The sequence below is a fragment of the Sus scrofa genome, chromosome 6 (assembly GCF_054392235.1).
Source record: "Sus scrofa isolate SSC_HxYL_T2T_F1_AM1 chromosome 6, Sscrofa_HxYL_maternal_Yorkshire_Landrace_v2.0, whole genome shotgun sequence".
NCBI lineage: Eukaryota > Metazoa > Chordata > Mammalia > Artiodactyla > Suidae > Sus > Sus scrofa.
In genome coordinates, this window is record NC_139388.1 from 121664234 (window position 1) to 121686430 (window position 22197).

Below are 22197 nucleotides of genomic sequence, written 5' to 3' on the forward strand. Positions count from 1 at the left end.
GCCTCCTGGTCTCTGAGACCTTGAGTCCTCTGGTTCCCACATTTAATTAAGATAAATGCCTCTGTGTCTTGTTTTATGTTAACTTTTTCTTAAGTTCCACAGCACCCATTCTTCAGCCCTTACCGGCTGAGTTGGTCTTGGCAGTCTGGTCCATAATTTATAAATGCAAAGACAAAAAAACAGTATCCAAATATTTAAGGAAAGATTAGAGCATGAAAAATAATAAATTATTTCAGATATAAGAGAAATACCGTAATGAACAAAAGTTAATATAATAATAAATTCAAGGCATACATATAGATATTTATTTTTTCTCCACAATATTAAAAACAAAAAACCAAAATTTAGTATACACAAGAATATCATTATCCAAATATAAAAGACTTTAAAAAGTAATCATTTCATTACCAGTATATATGAGAATTTAGTTTGTTATAAAATTTACATTTCAAATTAATGGAGATGAACAAGTCAATTAATGATATTAGGATAATTTGAAATAATTAAAAATAATGTGTCATCTCTGCCTCATACAATAAAAATAAACTTCAGATGGTTAAAGAAGCTTAATGTTTAAAAAAAGTATTAGAAATGATTTAAAAATTTGATAATATGAGAAACAATTTTTGAAACAATAAAAAAAAATCCCAGAATTTGTCAGATAACACATTGGTCAACATACAAATGTCACAATGAAAAAACTACCGCAAATAAGTTTAAAAAAAAAAAAGCGTTCCCATCATGGCTCAGCAGAAGCAAATCTGACTAGGAACCATGAGGTTGTGGGTTCAATCCCTGGCCTTGCTCAGTGGGTTAAGGATCTGGCATTGCTATGGCTCTGGCACAGGCCAGCAGCTATAGCTCTGATTAGACCCCTAGCCTGGGAACCTCAATATGCCACAGGTGCAGCCCTAAAAAGACGAAAGACAAAAACAAACAAACAAACAAAAAAAAAATAGTGCAATCAGAAAAAAATCACAACAAAAAAATATGAGATATCTATCAATATTTCTATAAATATATAAAAATAACACAAGAAAGAAATGGGGAAAACTACATGAATAGTAACTAACAAAAAATTAAATACAAATGAAAAGAATGGATAAGATGCTTTACTTATATGTCAATTGATCTACTTATTTATCTGCATCTATAGACATGCACACACAATTATTCTCAGATACACATTAAACGAATACTATATACACAAATATGTTACAAAACCAATATTTTAGCATTAAGTTTTAATCAATTTTCCCATCTTCCCCATTACTTTCCAATTAGTCCTTTGTTCTAAATAGGTTGTTGTATTGTCTTTCCTTAGGCCTGTAGTATAGTAGTATAAGTGACTCAATGGACTTTTAAAAAACCCCAAAGAGACTAAATTCATCTTCATTATAACTAATGAATACAACTGTTGGAAATCCCAGTGAGTGTTTGCATGTAACATGACAAGCTTATTCTAAACTGTGTATGTACCAAAAATAGTCAAAGAAGTTTTAAAAAGGAAAAAAAGGGAAATACCATATCAAGTATCAAAACATATTATGAAGCATGAAAATTAGTAAAATGAGGTACTATAATAGGGAAGTAAAATTAACCAATGGAATAAAGCTATTAAAAAAATACTCATATATGAAAACTTGATATATGACAGAGGTGATATAGCTGATTTCTAAGAAATGATTGGATTTTGCAATAATATTGATGTTGAGAAAAATAATTTTCTACATTTTTAAAAATGAAAGTAGCTTCCTATTCCATTCTCACACGGCAAAGTAAATTCACACTGTTGGAATACCTCCCTCTTATTATAAAATATCTGTAGATGTGAATACTAATACTGAATACTATTTCCCACAACTGTGACCTTCTTTCATCTGGAAAAAATACTCATACCTTTGAACTTTTATTTCAATAGTCAATTTCCAATAAATATCCTATTCAAAAGTCCAAAGCATCTTGAAAGCATAGGCTATATTTATCAAACAATATGAATTTTTTTTTTAATTTAAAAACACACTCCCTAGGTTTTAAAAGCTGCCTTGTGCAAAACCTGACATAATTAAAAAATCATTCCTGGAGTTCCCATTGTGGCTCAGTGGTTAACAATACCAACTAGCATCCATGAGACCATGGGTTTGATCCCTGGCCTTGCTCAGTGGGTTAAGCATCCAGCGTTGCTGTGGGCTGTGGTGTAGGTCGCAGATGGGGTTCTGCTGCTGTGGCTGTGGTATAGGCCTGCAGCAACAGCTCCAATTCAAGCCCTAGCCTGGGAACCTCCATATGCTGCAGGAGTAGCCTTAGAAAGACCAAAAAAAATCATTCCTGAATCCATTCATTTAGGAGTATTTAATGCCTATAATGTGCCAGGTTTTAGTAGGTATTGGTTAGTGGCGAATTATAAATAGACTCTAACTCCCAAAATCTAGCAATCACATAGGACAGAGAGAAAGAAACAACTAAGATACAATGTGCTGTCACAGTAGTGGTCAGTAAAATGTCATATGAGATTCAAGAAACGACAGCAACGAAGCTTTGGAGGGCAAAGTTGGTTTGTGGAAAGTGATTGTTAAATAGAGATAAAAGAAAATGCATAGGTCAAGGCCCAGAAGTAAGGAATTAATCAAAGCTAAAACAGAGTAGGTGAAGGTACACGAAGCTTAAGAGTAGATATTATCTTATAAAGGACTTTCCTGTCATGCCAAAGAATATGAATTAACCATTATTGACAAGAGAGATTCAGGGAGGGTTTTAGGCATATACTGGCAATAATATATTTAGAAAGAGAAGGCATATGGTTTGATTTAAGGTGGAAGAATGGGATGAGGAAATGACTACAGCACAGGTACCAGTGAAAGGGTCCTTATAGTAACCCAGGCAAAAATGAGAATGGTCTGAATGAAAATCCCACAGTACTGACAGAAGGAATTATCCACATTTGAGACACTTCCAGAGGTGGAATCAAAACAAATTAGTAACTGTATATAAACGGTGAGGAAAAGCAAGCAGTCCATATAATTAATCAATGTTCTGGCTTATATTACTGGGTAAATATTGTGCCATTAACTGCACCTGGGAACACAGAAGAAAGAAATAACTAGTTCAGGAGTTCCTGTTGTGGCTCAGTGGGTTGAGAGTCCGACTAGTATCCAAGAGGATGTGGTTCAATCCCTAGCCCCACCCAGTAGGGTAAGGATCTGGCACTGCCATGAGCTGTAGTGTAGGTCGCAGATGTGGCTCAGATCTGATTTTGCTGTCGCTGTGGGGTAGGCCAGCAGGTGTCGCTAGGATTGGATCCCTAACCTGGGAACCTCCATGTGCCATAAGAGCAGCCCTCAAAAAGCAAAATAATAATAATAATAATAATAATAATAATAATAATAAAAAGATGTTTAGCTGGGATTGAGTATATGAGTCTTATTTAAAAAAAAAATCTGAGCTGGAAATCTCAATTTGGTGTAAGCACATAGTACATAAATGACATAAATTCAAATGGGATCATCCAAAGGCACATTAGAAGGAGAAGAGGATGAAGCTGGGAAGCATCAGTATTTCCAATATGGCCAGAGGAAAAACGGTCAGTCATGAAGACTGGAAGGTACATCTACTAAAGTAGGAATCAAGTCTGTTGAGTGTCTAGTTAGTAGAGGATACACACAAAAATAGGAATTAGATTTTTACAGAAGGAGAAAGTGGTCAACAGTTTCATTTTTGCCAGTACACAGAACCAAATTTCCATTTTACTCACTTTAATTTGTGTTGTATATGCACAGGTACCTGTATATCTCAGTATTGTATTCAACAATGCATCAGTCACTACTGCATAAGAAGCCACTCTTTAACTTGGTTGCGAAAAACAATCCCTGTTTTATTTATTCATAATTTTGTGAGTCCTCAATGTAAGCTGGGCTTAGCTGTGTGGTTTCTTGGTCTTGTGAGGTAGTGTGACCTCAAACTAGCGCAGTCATCTGACAATTTGACTAGGATAGATAGTTAAAAGACAGTCTCGCTAACAAGTCTGATGGTGTGTGCCTCCTACAGGTTGATCATTGATCCTCAAGGAGGCTAGATTAGGCTTCTTTACACCTGGGAAATTTTTATGGCAGTGAGAGCATGAAAGAAGAAGCTTCAAGACCTCTTGAGATTTTTCTTAGAAGTTGTATGACATTGCTTCTAATATATTTGCTGTTCAAAACAAGTCCCAAGTCCTATCTATATTTAAAGATTTAGAAAACAGACTGCCTGTTAATGAAAGAAGGTGTAAAGGAGGAGGGTGGTCATTTTCAATCCACCATTATCTTACCTTGGCCCCAAGGATATATATGTCTCCTCTATGTAAAATGTATCAAAGAATTAAATATAAGTGCTAAAACTGTAAAACTCAAAGAAAAAAAAAAAAACATGTAAATCTTCATGACCTGGGATCTGGCAGTGAATTCTTAAATATGACAACAAAAGCACAAGCAACAAAAGGATAAATTAAACATCATCAAAATCAAAATTTTGTACAGTACAAAAACTTTGGACAGTATAAAGAAAGTGAAAGACAACCTACATAAAGGAAGAAAAATTTGCCAATCATACACCTGATTAGGATCTAGTACTGCAATATATGAAGGACTCTTACAATTCAATAACAACAACAAAAAAATGAACTATGAAAAACAGATTGGAGGTTCCTCAAAGTACCTTAAATGACAAAGTAATTCTACCCCTTGGTTTATACCCCAAATAACTGAAAGCAGGCACTCAAACAAATCCTGTACATGAAGGTTCATATCAGTCATATTTATAACAGACAAAAGATGGAAACAAACCAAATGTCCATTAACAGATGAACAGTTAAACAAATTGTGGTAGAGACATACAATGGAATATTATCCAGTCATGAAAAATGAGATCCTAATATATAGCGCAATGTGGATGAACCTCAAAATGATACATTAAGTAAGAGCAGCCAGACACAAGATCAGATGTTGTACGAGTTCATTCATACAAAAACTTCAGAAAAAATAAATCCACAGAAATAGAAAGGAGATTGTGGTTGCCAGGCCAAAGTAGAGAGGAAAATGAGTATTAAATCTTTAATGCATACTGGGTTTTATTTTGGAGATGTGAAAATGTTTTGCAACTAGATAGAGGCGCTGATAGAACAACTTTTTGAATGTACTAAATGCCACCAAGTTGTTCACTTTAAAATGGTTAGTTTTGTTATATGAATTTCATCTTAATAGAAAAAAATCTGAGAAAATTAAAGTATGAACATTAGTAATAATGCATCAATGCTGGTTCATTAGTTACAACAAATTACTACAAAACAAATGTACTACATAAAAATAAGATATATTAAAACTGGGTCCACAGTATATATGAAATCTCTGTATTACCTTTCCAATTTTTCTAAAAGTCTAAAACTGTTCTAAAATAGTAAAAGAGTTTATTTTTTTAAAAATCCAATATTATCTAAAAGAATATAAAACATTAATTACCTAACTAAAAGAAAGGAAACTATGTTAAAGAAAAAAGAATATGGCCACAGTTTTAAGTACAGGATTAATAAACATAATCAAATAAATATGAAGCCCTATAGTTCGTGTGGGAATCAAAAAATTCTGGGCTAAAAAACAAAAGAGAGTTCAAAATCCAAAGACACTTCTGAGCCTCCAAATTATCACAGTAGTGTTATGGACTGAACTGTGTCCCCTCCCCCCGCCCTCAATTTCACACATTGAAGCCCTACATCTCCAATGTAACTGTGCTGGAAGATAAGGCCTTTAAGAAGATAAATTTCAATGCTGTCACACGGATGGGGTCCTAATTCAGTAACACTTGTGTTTTTATAAGAAGGGGAAGAGACATCTGAGCCCTCGCCCCAAGAAATGGGCACAGAGAAAAGGCTTGTCCTGGGACACAGGGAGAAAGAGGCTGCTTGCAAACCAAGAAGAGATTCCCCAATAGAAACCAACCCTGGCAGCACCTTGATCTTAGACTTCCAGCCTTTGTGAGAAAAGAAGTTTCTGTTTAAGCTACCAGGTCTGTGGTATTTTGTTATGGCAGCTTGAGCAGACTAAGGGACCAAACATACTAATTGGTGAGTGTTTTAAGAGCTGAACTGACTCTGGAAGGAAGTACAAGAAAAATGGGTATAATAGAATGGGAAACAGTGGATGTGTCAAGATGTGAAGTTTCAAATGAAATATAACAGAATTAACAGAATGAGAGAACTCAAAGTACTTGGTCAAAAGGGTCAGATGATTAAACAATAGGTTTCAGAACTAAAACAGATACAAAGTGCTGCAAGAAAAGCAAAGTTTTCCAATTATAAGTATTTTTACATTCATGTTACTTGGTCCTCACAGCTGACATACCCTCAGACTTAGGGATGACTCAGTACAATGGTGAATAGGATGTTCTTAAGTCTCAGACACAGCTGGTCTGAATGCTGACTCTGGGAGAAATGAACCTTTGGAATGATTTTCCTCATCCATAAATGGGGATAATGGCAGTTTCTACCTCATGAGGTCTCCATAGGCATTCAATAAAACCATGCTTATTAAGTGTTTAATACAGCCTATGATATATAGCAAGCACTTAATTAATACTAGCTTTACTATCATTGTTATCACAATATAATTATTCTTTTTGTGCAATATATTCTTTATATTTTGAGGAATGACTTCTAAATGCTTTCTATGCCATTAAGTCATGGTAGCATCTTAAGGACTTGTGTTGATTAAATGAAGAGGAAATTTTCAATTTAGTAGAAATCATTCCAAATTAAGACTATCTCCAGTCCAGGAGAAAAAGGTGGAAGAAAAAAATACAACAAAAGCTCTTATTTGTCTGGGAAGTTATCCAGGTGATTGTTTCCATCACTTTTGCATTGCTTTCTCATTCTTTACAAAAATAAATATAGAGAAAATGTTCACAGTAACTCACTCTGAAGAATTTTTAAGATTTCAGAATTGTATTTAAAATTCTATGAGTGGATGGACAAATTTATGGCAGCTGGCTCATTTACATAATATATTTACACAAAATGCTGCATTTTCAGTTTTCTTGAGGATAAGCTGTAAAACATAATCATACTATGTGAATTATTTTACCTAAGGTAATATTTTACCTGGCCCATTATCCACAGTGTTTAACAGTTCATTACCTGCTCAGAATCTCTAGCAGGACTGGGTAAAGAACATAGGCTTTGATAACAGAGAAAGTGTTTTCAAGGCCCAATTCTGTTTTATGAGTTTGAATAAGATTCTCAACTATTTTAAATTATTATTTCCTCATCTGTCAGTAAGACATAGTAACAATCATTCAACAATAGCTTTGAGCTATTTCAATGGTTGATAATAGCTACTATAATTGCTTACTAAAATACCTATGAATCTATTTTCATTTTTAACAACATGCATAATTATTAACTAAGACACGTGGAGTTCCCATTGTGACTCAGTGGGTTAAGAACCTGACATAGTGTCCCTGAGGATGCAGGTTCAATTCCTGGCCTCGCTCAGTGGGTAAAGGATCTGGCGTTGCTGCAAGCTGCAGCATAGGTAGCAGATGGGGCTGGGATCTGGCGTTGCTGTGGCTGTGGCTGTTGCTCCTGGCCTGGGAACCTCCATATGCCACAGGTGTGGTCATAAAAAGAAAAAAAAAAAGAAAACACAGGTGACGTCTATAGCATATCATATTAATTAATATTAATTCTCCTCTATCTACTTAATATACTCCTCAAAGCCCAGGCCACATTACACCTGTGACCTGCAAAGCATTTTCTGAAGGGGTATTCTAATTTGGGGAAACAAGAAACAGAGATAAATATAATACTAATATAGAATAATACACATAATGTTATACAAATAACAACAGCTAATGTATATATTGAGTGCGTAACATATGCTAGTAGCACTTTAACACAATATCATTATCTCCATTCCCATCTAAGTTTCCAAAATATGAGGCTCTAAGGGCTGTGATCTCAAAGACTGTATTTTAATGCCACTAGAAGGGGACAGCACTGTATGTTAAGCATGATGAAGAGCATCGGACCTTTCTCAGAGCCAGATCTAGTAACATGGTAAAGGAAGAGAAACAGCACAAATCTCTGGCAAACTTACCTTCCTGTCTGGGCAGTGGAACTGTGCATTAATTGCTTAGAAGCATAATGTTAAAAAAGGTATGAGAAGGTTTTTATCATTCCTAAATAATCCTTTGAAAATAACGGAGTTACAGTGATTTTAAAACTGAACTCCCTTCAGAGCATAATAAAGGCAAACTTTAAGAGGTTAAAAAGACAAAGAATCATTATATTCTCTTTTAACAGACCCTATTAAATTTTTCTTTAGAACAAAATAACTCATTAAAAAGGGCATTCTGTCCTTTTATATACCAATTTACTTACCTAATCATCTAATCAGTTTAGTGTCTCTAAAAAGGATATAAATACTATTTAATTTACTAGTCAAGTTGGCTTATGGAAATTACTACTTAGCATGATTGCCTCTGGATAAAGAACAAACAGGAAGGAAAAAAAATCTAATAAGGTCGTTTTACCCTTCTGAAGTGACACTATCAAAAACATGTCTAGATTAGTAAATTATGCACCTGAGCAAAGATTTGATACAGCATTCCAAGAATCATTAAAAAAAAAAATAATTCCCTAGGTTCTTGAAGTAACAGACCATTTTAGGCTCTTTAGACCTTACAAAAATGTCGGTGTTTTAACTATCACTTACCTTTTTCAAATTTTCCTGTATTTTAGACTCCACATCTTCAATGTGTGAAATCATTTTGTTGACACATAGTGCTGGGATATTTACTAAAGCACAGCTTTTACGTCGGCATGGATAGCTAAAGTAAATGCCTTTATTCACTCCTACAGATAAAGCAGATAGAAGACATCAGTTCGCAGTTATATATGGAATAGTAAACCTTGATTTTAGAATATGCAAAATGTATTCTGCTCTACCATACTAACACTCTTAGACTTTCTTTAACAAACAGATTGATAAATGTCAGAGGATTATAGAATTAATTTATTTCATTATAGAATGAAGTAATCTGAAGGCTAAAATAAAATATTCATTGATAATTTAAAATGTAATAAATAAAAACAAACCTAAGAAGCAGGAATAAAACTTCAAGCAAAGTTAAAATGTTCCATAGCATCATGGAAAAAGAAAGGAAAAAAGGCAGGAGACCATTTGTTTCTAAATAGATCCTGAATCACTTTAAAAATGACTTTGAAATATATTTTAAGTTCTCCCCTCAAAGAGACTCCACATCTTCTAATGTAAATAATGTCCAACCACTCAGGCATTGAAGAAGTTCTGCCTTAAATCCAGCATGGGTTCTCTTGCTAAAGAAGAAGAAAAAAAAGCAGGTCCCCATCATCCTCATAATAACCTCATTTTCTACCTTCCATTTCTGAAAATTGGACTCTCATATGAAGAGTGATTGATGTTCTCACTATGGCATTCAGGTTGTACTCATCATAAAATCCACTCAGTCTGATGTGCCTCAGTGATTCTAATCCTGGCATGTCCCAAATCAACTGAAGGTTGCAGAAGCATAGTTGTCCATGAAACTCCACCAAAGTGCTTACTTGCAATCCTTTTGCCTCTAAGGACTCTATTGGACTGGATGACAGCCGCAACCACTGATGTTAAATGCAAGACACAAAATAGGCTCAGTGACTCAATGAGAACAGTCTGATGTCCTCATTTCAGTTGACCTTGAGGAAAACAGAGGGAATGCTGTTGCCTCCAGATTGTGCCTTTTGTTTCAATATTTACACACAGAGATGGTAAATATTTTAGATAGCTTCATTTAAACTGCAAACCTTTAAACATCTTTTAAATGAAATTGTGTAATCTCTTCCTCCAAAAGTGAGTCTCTGTAAAAATGGCATATCTGTTTCATTTATAAATGTTTACTCTGTCCCATTTATATTCCTATCCTGTATGTGGAATAATAGCCCATATAGAAATGTATATATTTTTAACATTTTTGAGTGCTAAAACTATGTGTCAAATATCAGACTATGCTAAGTACTTTTGATGCCGCATTTTATTTAATCCTCACAATAATCTTATAAAATGGGATTATTACCTTGATTTCATGTATGAGGAAATCAAAGCTTAGAGATGTTATATAAAGTGTCCCATAGCACAGACCTGGGAGATGGGAGAGCTGGGAACTGAACCACATCTCCCTGGCTTTGGAGTGTAAGCAATACCATCAAGTTTGCTCTTGTATTTTTTAAAATGTGGTAAAATAATGAGAAGTGGTTTTCAAAATATACTTCGCAGCACCTCAGAAGTTTCACATATAACTTGCTTTTGAAATTTGAATGTTTGTTCAGATAGCAGTGCTGATATTCTAATGCAGTTGAGTTTGCTTTGACCATGAACAAATACACTTGCTATACTATTTTTTTGTGTTATATTCCAATTTTCCTCTTTTGTTCTTACACAGAGAGATACAGAGTTTCATCTCTGTAACAAAGGACCAAAAAACAAGCTGGTAAAAATTACACATTGGGAGTTCCCGTAGTGGCACAGTGGTTAACGAACCCGACTAGGAATCACGAGGTTGCTGGTTCGATCCCTGCCCTTGCTCAGTGGGTTAACGATCCGGCGTTGCCGTGAGCTGTGGTGTAGGTTGCAGACGCGGCTCAGATCCAGAGTTGCTGTGGCTCTGGTGTAGGCTGGTGGCTACAGCTCCGATTCGACCCCTAGCCTGTGAACCTCCATATGCCGCGAGAGCGGCCCAAGAAAACGGCAAAAAGACAAAAAAAAAAAAAAAAAAATTACATATTGATCTCCTATCCAAAGATCCTGAAAAAGGCATGTTGCCCTTCCCTCTAGAAATAAGGTTTTAATATACATTTTTTCCTTTTTAAATTATTTTTATTTTTTCCATTACAGTTGGTTTACAGTGTTCTTTCAATTTTGTACTGTACAGCACACATACATATATACATTCTTTTTCTCACATTATTCTCCATCATAAGTGACTAGATATAGTTCCCAGTGCTATACAGCAGGATCTCATTGCTTATTCATTCCAGGTTTTAATATACATTTAACAACCAGGCAATTGTCCTTATACTCAAAGCATTTGTTGCTTCATTAAATGTGGAGAAAACAAGGACAGCAATGACTCATTTAACATTTTTCTACATGTGACACTCTCAAAGTACTAATTGAAAATTAATTTCCAGAACACCCTATGGTTTAGAATTAACATTTTACATAGGGTAAAGTGGGGAAAATGAAATACTGTGAATAATCTTACACTAAAGTCTATAAGAGACATGGCATCATAAGTGGCAGAAGATATAACCAGAATTCAGGAGTTCTCATTACTGCTTTATTCTAACACATGCACAGCATAAGTTAAAACTTTCCTTTCCATTTCTTTCTAATTTACCCAAATTAAAGATACACCTGATCACTAAACTAGGTGTCCATGGTCACTCATTTTTTCAACTTGATAATTATGCTTCATAAGCTAAAACTACTCAGTCTCTCAGATTTCTCACTGAATAAATGAATGAGTTGGTGAAGTATTATGTAAGGTCATTTTCACCTAAAATTCCATGATACAATAAATTAATGATTTTAGTCAAACATAAATTGATAGAGCTCTGATTCACGAAGCCTATGCACAAACAATCAGGGTATTTAAAGAATTAAACTCAGGAACGGCGCTCTAAAAACCTTTCCAACTCCAACTTCCTTGCTCAGAATCAATATATAAGAACAAGATGCTGCTGGACCTCGGCCAGGGCTGAGGTCTGTTGAGACTACAACATAAAACCTCCATTTGAGGAAAAAATGTGGACAGCGAAACAATGGTTTATGTTCATTAACTGTCAACTGTTCTTGCTCAGTGAATTTGATCCTTACATAATTTATTCAGAGCCCCAATAATTTAAGATTTTATCACTACCATTTTTATGTCTCTTCTGATTTTCATATGTATTTCCTATACATCCATCATCCAAACTACTGTATCATCTGTTAATCTGGAAGTGGGCACTCTCAGTAAAAAACTTACAGGAACACAAATTTATTTTTCACATTCAATTATCCCTTTTAACAACTCAATATTCTTTCCAAAATGTAGATAAATTAGTGCTCTTGAGTTTAGAAATAATTTCTTCTCCTTGCAAAGCCTCTTTGTGATGAACAGAAAGCATCTTTAACATTTTTTATGAAAAACAAAGCTCTAGTTTTGTTATACACTGGGAGCGGGGAAAGGGGAGGAGGGAGACTTTTTCCTGAGTAAAGAATGAATATGCGGAGTAACTCATAGAAATTATCGAATCTGAAGAACAGAAAGAAAAATGAAAAAAAAAAAAAAAACAGATCCTCAAGGAATTATAAGGAAAAAATCAAACAATCCAACACACATGTGAAGCTGAAGTTCCAGAAGGAGAAGAAAGTGAAGTCTGGAGTAAAAAATATTCTGGAAATAATAGCCAAAATTTTTTGAAAATATGAAGACAAAGACTCACATATCCAAGAAACTCAATAAATCTTGTATGGTTAAAATATAAAGAAAACTATGTCTGGGAACATCATAGTCAAATTGCTGAAAACCAATCATAGCAATGAAATCTTTAAGGCAGCCAGATAACAAAAGGACATGTTACAGGGCACTTGGATATGAATAACTGCCACATTTCTCATCAGAAATAATACAGGCCAGGTTATAATGGAAAAAATATCTAAAGTACAGACAGGCAGGCAGGAAAGAAGGAAATTAGGGAGAGAAGGAGGGACAAACATTAAAGAAAAAGTAAATTTGACATCAAAATCAAAACATTCAGCTTACCTCAATAAGATATGAAAACAAATGAAAAGACAAGCAAGAGAACGGGAGGAAATAGATACAGATCCAAAAAATTACTTGTATCTGGAATGTATGAAAAAAATTTACAACTTACTATACAGGAAGACCATCTAATAAAAAATGAGCATAAGACTTGGACTCTTCCAAAAGACAACATGCAACTGACTAATAAGTATGCTCAGCATCATTAATCATCAGAAAAATGCAAATTTAATTCACAGTGCAATACCACTTGACAATCTCTATAATGCCTAAAATTTAAAAGGTTCACAAAAGCCAGTATTCCTAAGGATATAAAACAACTATAACTCATATAACTGGCGGAAATGTAAATCGCTTTTGGAAAACAATTTTACAGTTTCTTATAAAAATTAAACATACACTTATCATATGACTCAGCACTCCATTTGTATGCATTTACCCAAGTTAAATAAAAACATGTCCAGAAAAAGACTTGTGTGTAAATATTCATAACAGCTTTATTTATAGTAGCCTCAAATTAGAAAATCTCAAATTTTCATCAGTGGTTCAACAGATAAACGATACAGTACTCATGCAAGGGAATACTATTGAGCAATAAAATGAACAAACTACTAATAATACTCAACAACATGGGTGAATCTCACTAACCTCCTCTGAGCTTTTGAAAGAAACTGGACATAAAAGAGCACAAATGGAATGATTCCATTTATTTAAAATTTTAGAATGATAAAACTAAAATCCTATCAGTACATATGAGGGATGGGCTCAAGTGATATTGACTACAAAGGACATGAATGAACTTTCTGAAAAGATGGGAGCTTCTACATCCTGTTTAAGATGGTGGTTAAATGGATGCATACAATTGTAAAAACTCATTGACCTGCATACTTAAAATGAATGGATTTTACTGTACTTAAATTTTACCTCAACAAATTTGTTTGGTTAAAATAACCTCCAACTATTCCCAGTGACTGAATTCAATAACCTTGTACCATTCTCCTTCTTTTTTAACTTTTTATATAGAACATAGTAGAAAACACTTCCTTGAAATGTTCTTCTTTAAGAGCTTTATTTCACACCTTCATTGCTTATTTCTCCTCATATTCCTTCATCATGACTACTTAGTAAGAAATCCTCTTTCCTCTTTCTATTCTCTCCTTTAGTCAACTTCTTTGAGTGCCTGACTCCCAAGTAAACATCTTTAGATTCAACTTTACACTTAACTCTTGCCAAATGTACAAATCTTCTAAACTCTATCCTTCCTAGAGCCCAATTCTATCATTGAATGTAGAGAAAAGTAGACTGGACTTGTGGATCCTATGTAGATAGTATGAAGAAAGAGAATTAAAATTAGCGTGTATCTTTTAAGAAGTTGATATACCACAAACAAGGAAATAAAGAAATTCATGGTATCAGTAAACTAAAATGCCAAAGCCAAAAAGGCTACCAATGACCACTTTTGTATGACCTGATATAGAGATGGAAAAGATAAGGAAGACATCAGAGGGAACCCCCAAGAAAGGATATAAGATTAACATTCAGAAGTCAGTTGCATTTCTGTATACCAGCAATGAAATATTAGAAAAGGAATACAAAAATATGATACCTTTTAAAATTGTACCTCACAAAATCAAATACCTCGGAATACACCTGACCAAGGAGGTAAAGGACCTATATGCCGAGAACTATAAAACTTTAATCAAAGAAATCAAAGAAGATGGAAAGAAATGGAAAGATATTCCATGTTCCTGGATTGGGAAAATCAATATTGTAAAAATGGCCATACTACCCAAAGCAATCTACAGATTCAATGCAATCCCTATCAAATTACCCAGGACATTTTTCACAGAAGTAGAACAAACAATCCAAACATTTAGATGGAACAACAAAAGACCCAGAATCGCCAAAGCAATCCTGAGAAACAAAAACCAAGCAGGAGGCATAACTCTCCCAGACTTCAAGAAATACTACAAAGCCACAGTCATCAAAACAGTGTGGTACTGGTATCAAAACAGACAGACAGACCAATGGAACAGAATAGAGAACCCGGAAATAAACTCTGACACCTATGGTCAATTAATCTTTGACAAGGGAGGCAAGAACATAAAATGGGAAAAAGAAAGTCTATTCAGCAAGCATTGTGGGAAACCTGGACAGCTGCATGCAAAGCAATGAAACTAGAACACACCCTCACACCATGCACAAAAATATACTCAAAATGGCTCAAAGACTTAAATATACGACAGGACACCATCAAACTCCTAGGAGAAAACATAGGCAAAACACTCTCTGACATCAACATCATGAATATTTTCTCAGGTCAGTCTCCCAAAGCAATAGAAATTAGAGCAAAAATAAACCCATGGGACCTCATCAAACTGAAAAGCTTTTGCACAGCAAAGGAAACCCAAAAGAAAACAAAAAGACAACTTACAGAATGGGAGAAAATAGTTTCAAATGATGCAACCGACAAGGGCTTAATCTCTAGAATATAGAAGCAACTTATACAACTCAACAGCAAAAAAACCAATCAATCAATGGAAAAATGGGCAAAAGACTTGAATAGACATTTCTCCAAAGAAGATATACAGATGGCCAACAAACACATGAAAAAATGCTCAACATCGCTGATTATAAGAGAAATGCAAATCAAAACTACCATGAGATATCACCTCACACCAGTCAGAATGGCCATCATTAATAAATCCACAAATAACAAGTGTTGGAGGGGCTGTGGAGAAAAGGGAACCCTCCTGCACTGTTGGGGGGAATGTAAACTGGTACAGCCACTATGGAGAACAGTTTGGAGGTACCTTAGAAATCTATACATAGAACTTCCATATGACCCTGCAATCCCACTCTTGGGCATCTATCCGGACAAAACTCTACTTAAAAGAGACACATGCACCCGCATGTTCATTGCAGCACTATTCACAATAGCCAGGACATGGAAACAACCCAAATGTCCATCAACAGATGATTGGATTCGGAAGAGGTGGTATATATACACAATGGAATACTACTCAGCCATAAAAAAGAATGGCATGATGCCATTTGCAGCAACATGGATTGAACTAGAGAATCTCATACTGAGTGAAATGAGCCAGAAAGACAAAGACAAATACCATATGATATCACTTATAACTGGAATCTAATATCCAGCACAAATGAACCTTTCCATAGAAAAGAAAATCATGGACTTGGAGAAGAGACTTGTGGTTGCCTGATGGGAGGGGGAGGGAGTGGGAGGGATCAGGAGTTTGGGCTTATCAGAACAACTTAGAATAGATTTACAAGGAGATCCTGCTGAATAGCATTGAGAACTTTGTCTAGATACTCATGTTGCAACAGAAGAAAGGGTGGGGGAAAAACTGTAATTGTAATGTATACATGTAAGGATAACCTGACCCCCTTGCTGTACAGTGGGAAAATAAAAAAATAAAAAATAAAAAAAAATAAAAAATACCTACATCAAAGCTTCAAAGAAATAAGGCAATACAAAATAAAAAAAAGAAAATATCTATTTAAGAATTACATACATTTCTGAAATTGTAAATAATTCTTTCTTTTTTTTTTTTTTGTCTTTTTTTTGCTATTTCTTGGGCTGCTCCTGCGGCATATGGAGGTTCCCAGGCTAGGGGTCGAATAGGAGCTGTAGCCACAGGCCTACGCCAGAGCCACAGCAACGCAGGATCCGAGCCGCATCTGCAACCTACACCACAGCTCACGGCAACGCCGGATAGTTAACCCACTGAGCAAGGCCAGGGACCGAACCCGCAACCTCATGGTTCCTAGTCGGATTGGTTAACCACTGCGCCACGACAGGAACTCCCTGAAATTGTAAATAATTCTTATGAACCAAACTGTAATTAACTATTATTAATAGTATTATGATACTGTATTCTGAATATTAAATATCATTTATCTGTTAACTATTAATGATCTTTAGGATTTATTTCTTAATAAAAATATAACTATATCGCTTACATAGGTCACTATACAATTTAGATTCAGTCCTCACCTTCAGTATTCGTCATTTTATTTTCATGAAAAACCTCAACAGCTTCCTTAGGGGCATTAAATTGAACCAAAGCTTGTGATGTGGCATTGCCTTTTTAAAAGAAAACAAAAATTTCCATGAGAAGTTAATATACATTTTTAAAATAAGCAAAATAATGTATAAAACTATGTTGTGAATGTGCTGTCCTTGAAAAAGTAATATCAATATTAAACAAAATCCAGAGCAGAATATCTTCAGATGTTTTCTGTGTTTTTCAATTGGCTTAACTCTCACAAGGTATTCAGAATAGCGAAATACAATGTTTAAAGGCTCATGGAATATCTTATGCTAATATTCAATAATTTTTACAAATAGGATATTTATATATCAAAATCCCACCAAAAAACAAAAATGAGGCAAAAGTATATTCATAGCAAAAATACACAAAACATGAAAGAAATGGTAACTGCTGGAAACATTGTATTATTAAAGTAACTATTATGGATGATTTAAATTTATCCAAAAAGAACAGCCAAAAACAATGATTACCGGAAAAATATTATAATTAAACTATATACATTTTTCCCTGAGAAACAGAACTTGATATGACCAAATATGAAGGAATCTAGAACTTTAAATAATATTGAGAGGTATTATTTTGCAATTAAAGCTACAGTTAATAAATATGTGTGTGCAAAATAATACAGCAACATCATTATTTTTTTTTACATGTACCATTTGTTTATATCATTTTACTGTGTAGGATTCTAGCATAGATAAACTACAATTTTGTTAAACACTGACTTTTTTGCATTTTCTTTTTAAAAATTTTATTGAGAGTATGGTTGACCTACAGTGTCATATTAGTTTCAAGTGCAGCAACATCATATTTAATAATGAATTTTTTAACACAAAATAAAATATAAAGAAACAATACCAGATGACATTTTAAACTCTCCAGTATTTATCTATGGGATACACAGTTAACAATAACTATATTATATATAGAATATGATGAATATGACAAATTTCATATACATATTATTAGACCCACACAGATATGGAATAAAAGCTTTTAAAGGTAGTAAATAAAATTTTATGAAAAGTTACAGTAGCTCAGGCAACAATCTCAACAATTAGAAAAATAACTACAATTTCTCTGCAATTAGAAATTAGTCACATAAAATTAATTCAAAAGTACTTGGAAGTTTTATTGTGCATTTTCAAATATCAAATGTGCTAAGGAATAATTCAATGTCAAAAAAGTATGTATTAAAAATGAAAACATCAAGTTATCAAATGGCCTAGTAATTCCAGTCCTAACTGTAGACCCAACAGAAATTAATAACAGATGCCCACATAATAACTTGCACTTGAATATGCATAATAACAGTATTCATAATAGCCCCAAAGTGGAAACAATGCACTTACCTACTACTGAGGAACGTATAAACAATATGTGGACTATTCATACAATGGAATATTATTCAGTCCTATAAAGAAACCTCCACAAAATTCTAGTTTGAAAGAAAGAACACAGACGAGGCCAACTACTTTAGCAATTCATTTATACAAAATATCCAAAACAGTCTTCTATCCTGCCTCCGCCACCCCCACTGGCCAAAAAAGTCCCAGCTGTGAGAGCACTTCTATTACCTTTGAAATCTTGATACAAATATCTGAAATACGCCCATCAGTAGTTAACGCTGAGCCCTGGCACCAAATGAACCCCGGCACGAAGTGAGCCCCAAATACCTGTAGGCAGAGCGTCACGATGTCTGGAGTTCTCGCGATGTGTTGAAGGGACTTCCCCACCCCGCGCCACGCTGCCCTGAGGTTGCCTGCAAATTGTGGATTGCCCGGATGCTTCCTTCAGGCTGCTGCGCCTGCGCATCTCCTCACAACCCAGCTGTGGAGGCGAGTGGGGCAGAAAGTGTTCACACACACTAAGGAAGGCTTGGCTGCCTGCCCGTGTGGGACCTCAGGTTGCCGATGATGTCAAAGGGCTCCCTGACGGGCTGGGAGGGATTACGACAAACATGAGGGTGTGTACTACCTGGGACTCCTGGAAGTCATGGCCCCGCTTTCTGTACAGGACGCCTGTAGATGCCACCAACCGCTTGCTTGTTCCTGACACTAACTCTCCACAATGTACTGGGATCCAGGAACCCAGGCTGGAGGTCAGCACTTGCCACGGAGGCGGTGCCGGGCGGTGGGGGCTATCTGGGTGCATTCCTATGCAATCACATCGAGGGCCTTGAAGCGCATGCCCCGCTTCTCCTCGCCATGCCTGCTCTGGAAGCCAGCGGTGGCGCTGTACTTGATCTTGTTGAGAGACTGCATACTTTGGTCATATTTGTGAGGATATTTGTGAGGGCGATGGGGCTGGTGCCAGCGCACCCCAAGCATCATATCTTGGGGGCCCAGACCAGGTCACACTCATATTTCTCTGCCAGATAACCGACAGATACTTTGGCTCCTACCTGGCGGTCCCTTGGCTCTTGCGGTCCTCCACTGGGGAAGGATGGCACCTTCATTGACAGCTGATTGTGCTTGTCAGAGGACTTGGACAGGCAGAGCATTTTCGACTCTTTCCTGATGGTCTCATGGTATCAGACCACCTCGTTGGATTTCTTGATAGGGGATGCAAGTGTGGTCCTTCAGGCAGATCACCAGGTGCAGCTCAATAGCACCTGCAGTGATATGCCTCCCCACCCCCAATTCTTCAGTGATGCACTGCCCCCTGGAATCTAACTTGGCCTGCCTCTTCAGCCCCTTCACCAGCTAGAGCAGTTCAGCTGGGGTCTTGGCTTCCACAGGGATCCTGACGACCAGGTTTACACTAAACTTCATCACACACTGGTAGTGGGCATGCTCGAAGGTGGTTATGGTGACTGTCTTTACCAAGAACTGGACGACACCCACCAGGCCCATGATGTTCCCGAAAGGCAAGTAGATTTGTGATTTCCAGAGACTGGGTTGAAAGGGCGTGGGGAGTAGCAGCTAATGGTATAGGGCTGCTTTGAAGGGTTATGAAAGTGTACTGAATTAGATAGCAATGAAGGTTGCATAAACTTGTGATTATACTGAAAACACCGAGTTGAAAGAGATAAATTTTTATGATAGTATATGAGTTATAACTCAGCTTTTAAAAGTTAAATACAGTATTACTGATAATAGCATTTAGTAAAGTTGCATGATGAGTGACTCTATGCATGCTGAGTCAATCTTCATATGTCTGATATGACATTCAGTCCTTTTTATTATCTCTATGATATGTCAAGGGAAATTTGTAGCTTTAAATAATTACACTAGAAAAGAAAAATAGCCTGAAGAGCAGTGATTTAAGCATCCAGATTAAAAATATGTGGGAAACCAAACCCAAAGAAAGTAGACACAAGACAAGGGGGCGGTAATGTCTTAAATTAATAGAAAGCAAACCAACAAGAAAAAACCCTAGAGATAATTTAAAGGGTCAGAAATGGAGTTCCCTGTTAGCTCGGTGGGTTTAGGACCTGCCATTGTCACTGCAGTGGCTTGGGTCAATGCTATCATGCAGGTTCCATCCTTGGCCTGGGAACTTTCACATGCCACAAGCACAGCCAAAAAATGAAAATTAAAAAATAAAAAGTCAGAAATTACCACTTGGAAGGTCTAGCACAAATCAACACATCTAGCAAAACTGATCAAGACAAGAGAAGAAACAAAAGAAACAAATACAATATTAGGAATATAAAGAAGAATACTGCATACAGAGGATGTAAAAATATATTAACAACACTGTATTGATACATGTACAGTTTAATCAATGAACAAATTTTCAAAAGAAAAATTATAATTTTCTAATAGCAAACTAAGAATAAATAGCCTAAATAATCCTGTAATGAATAACTAATTTATATCAATAGTTTAATATCTTCCTAAAAGTTAAGACATAAGTTCAGCCAAACATTCAAGAAAAATAATATCGAATTGTTTTTCTCAAAGAATTTAAAATGAAAGATTCTCTAATTCAATTATGTGGTTATATACACCTTACTACCAAAATCAGACTAGAAAAACATAAGAAAACTTAGAGGCCAATGTTACTCAAGGGCATAGATGAAAAAAAAAATCCTAAACAAATGGCTATCAAACCAAATCCAACAAGAGGTTAAAATAAAAGGTTAAAACAAAATAATTTAAATTTGTCCCAGAAATAAAAAGTTTAACAATTGAAAGTCACTTACAGTTTAAATAAGAAAAATTTAGTTGCAGAAATTTTTCAATAAATGTGGAAAAAGTATTCATAAAATTCAATACATACCCACAATTTATAGTATATTATAAAAATGATCTCAAAACATCATTTTTAATGGTAAAATATTAAAAGTCGCATTTTATTTTGTCTTTTTAGGGCCACACCCACAGCATATGGAAGTTCCCAGGATAGGAGTCAAATAGGAGCTGTAGCTGCTTGGCCCACACCACAGCTATAGCAATGCCAGATCTGAGCTGTGTCTAAGACCTACACCACAGCTCACCACAACACCAGATCCTTAACCCATTGAGAGAAGCCAGGGATCAAACCCGTGTCCTCATGGATGCTGGTCAGATTTGTTTCTGCTCAGCCATGACAGGAACTCCAAAAGTCTCATTTTAAAAATCAGGAACAGGGAGAAATGTGTGCATGTTTTTATTGCCTCTATTTAACAGGGTGCTAAAGGATCTAGACTAACCAATAGAATAAAGTTAAAATCATCATTTTCAGATGATCCACCTAATATTGATGAATTAATAAGATGGTTAAAATGTAATATGAGATTAAATATGTAAAACTATAAGTATATGTATATTAGCATATTAAAATTTAATACATAAAGCTAAATGTGATTTGGGAGAGATGAGAGAACACAGGGTTCTATTTCTTAATGTGCTTTGTGAGTGTACTCAGTTTTATCAGTATTCTTTGTGCTTTACATATATGTTATAAATATTTATACATATATGAAATATCGCCTGTTTCAGCATATATCTTCTGGAAAAAACATAATCTAAGCCTGTTAGGTGGAAAAGATACATAATGAAAAACAATAGAAATACTGATTCAATATCAGTATCTTAATACAAATAAATATGTGATGTTGCCATGAACTAAGGTTTTGTATTTAGTGAAAATATCACCCAAAAATCCAAACATTACAGATGGTAAGTTTGTAAAAATATACTGTCAATTGTAATAGAAATTATTACCCAGAGATAAATATTTGTAAACATTAGTCATGTGACAGTATGTTTAAGATATGGCTGTGACTATTCAGAACCATTAGAATTTATTTTATTACTTATGTCAGCTCAGAGCACAGAAT

At 35.2% G+C, this 22197-nt stretch overlaps 1 protein-coding gene across 2 annotated transcripts in view; it reads right to left on the reverse strand.

Annotated features, from left to right (window-relative positions):
* CCDC178 (coiled-coil domain containing 178) overlaps positions 1–22197 on the reverse strand; it is a 452566-nt gene that overhangs the window by 405155 nt on the left and 25214 nt on the right. For both annotated transcript variants that reach the window (XM_084964434.1, XM_084964435.1), the window contains 2 exons: positions 16871–16960; positions 8742–8881 (listed from right to left, as the gene is read on the reverse strand). In XM_084964434.1, the coding sequence (XP_084820560.1) occupies positions 8742–8881; positions 16871–16960 (230 nt within the window). The remainder of the gene's footprint in view (positions 1–8741; positions 8882–16870; positions 16961–22197) is intronic.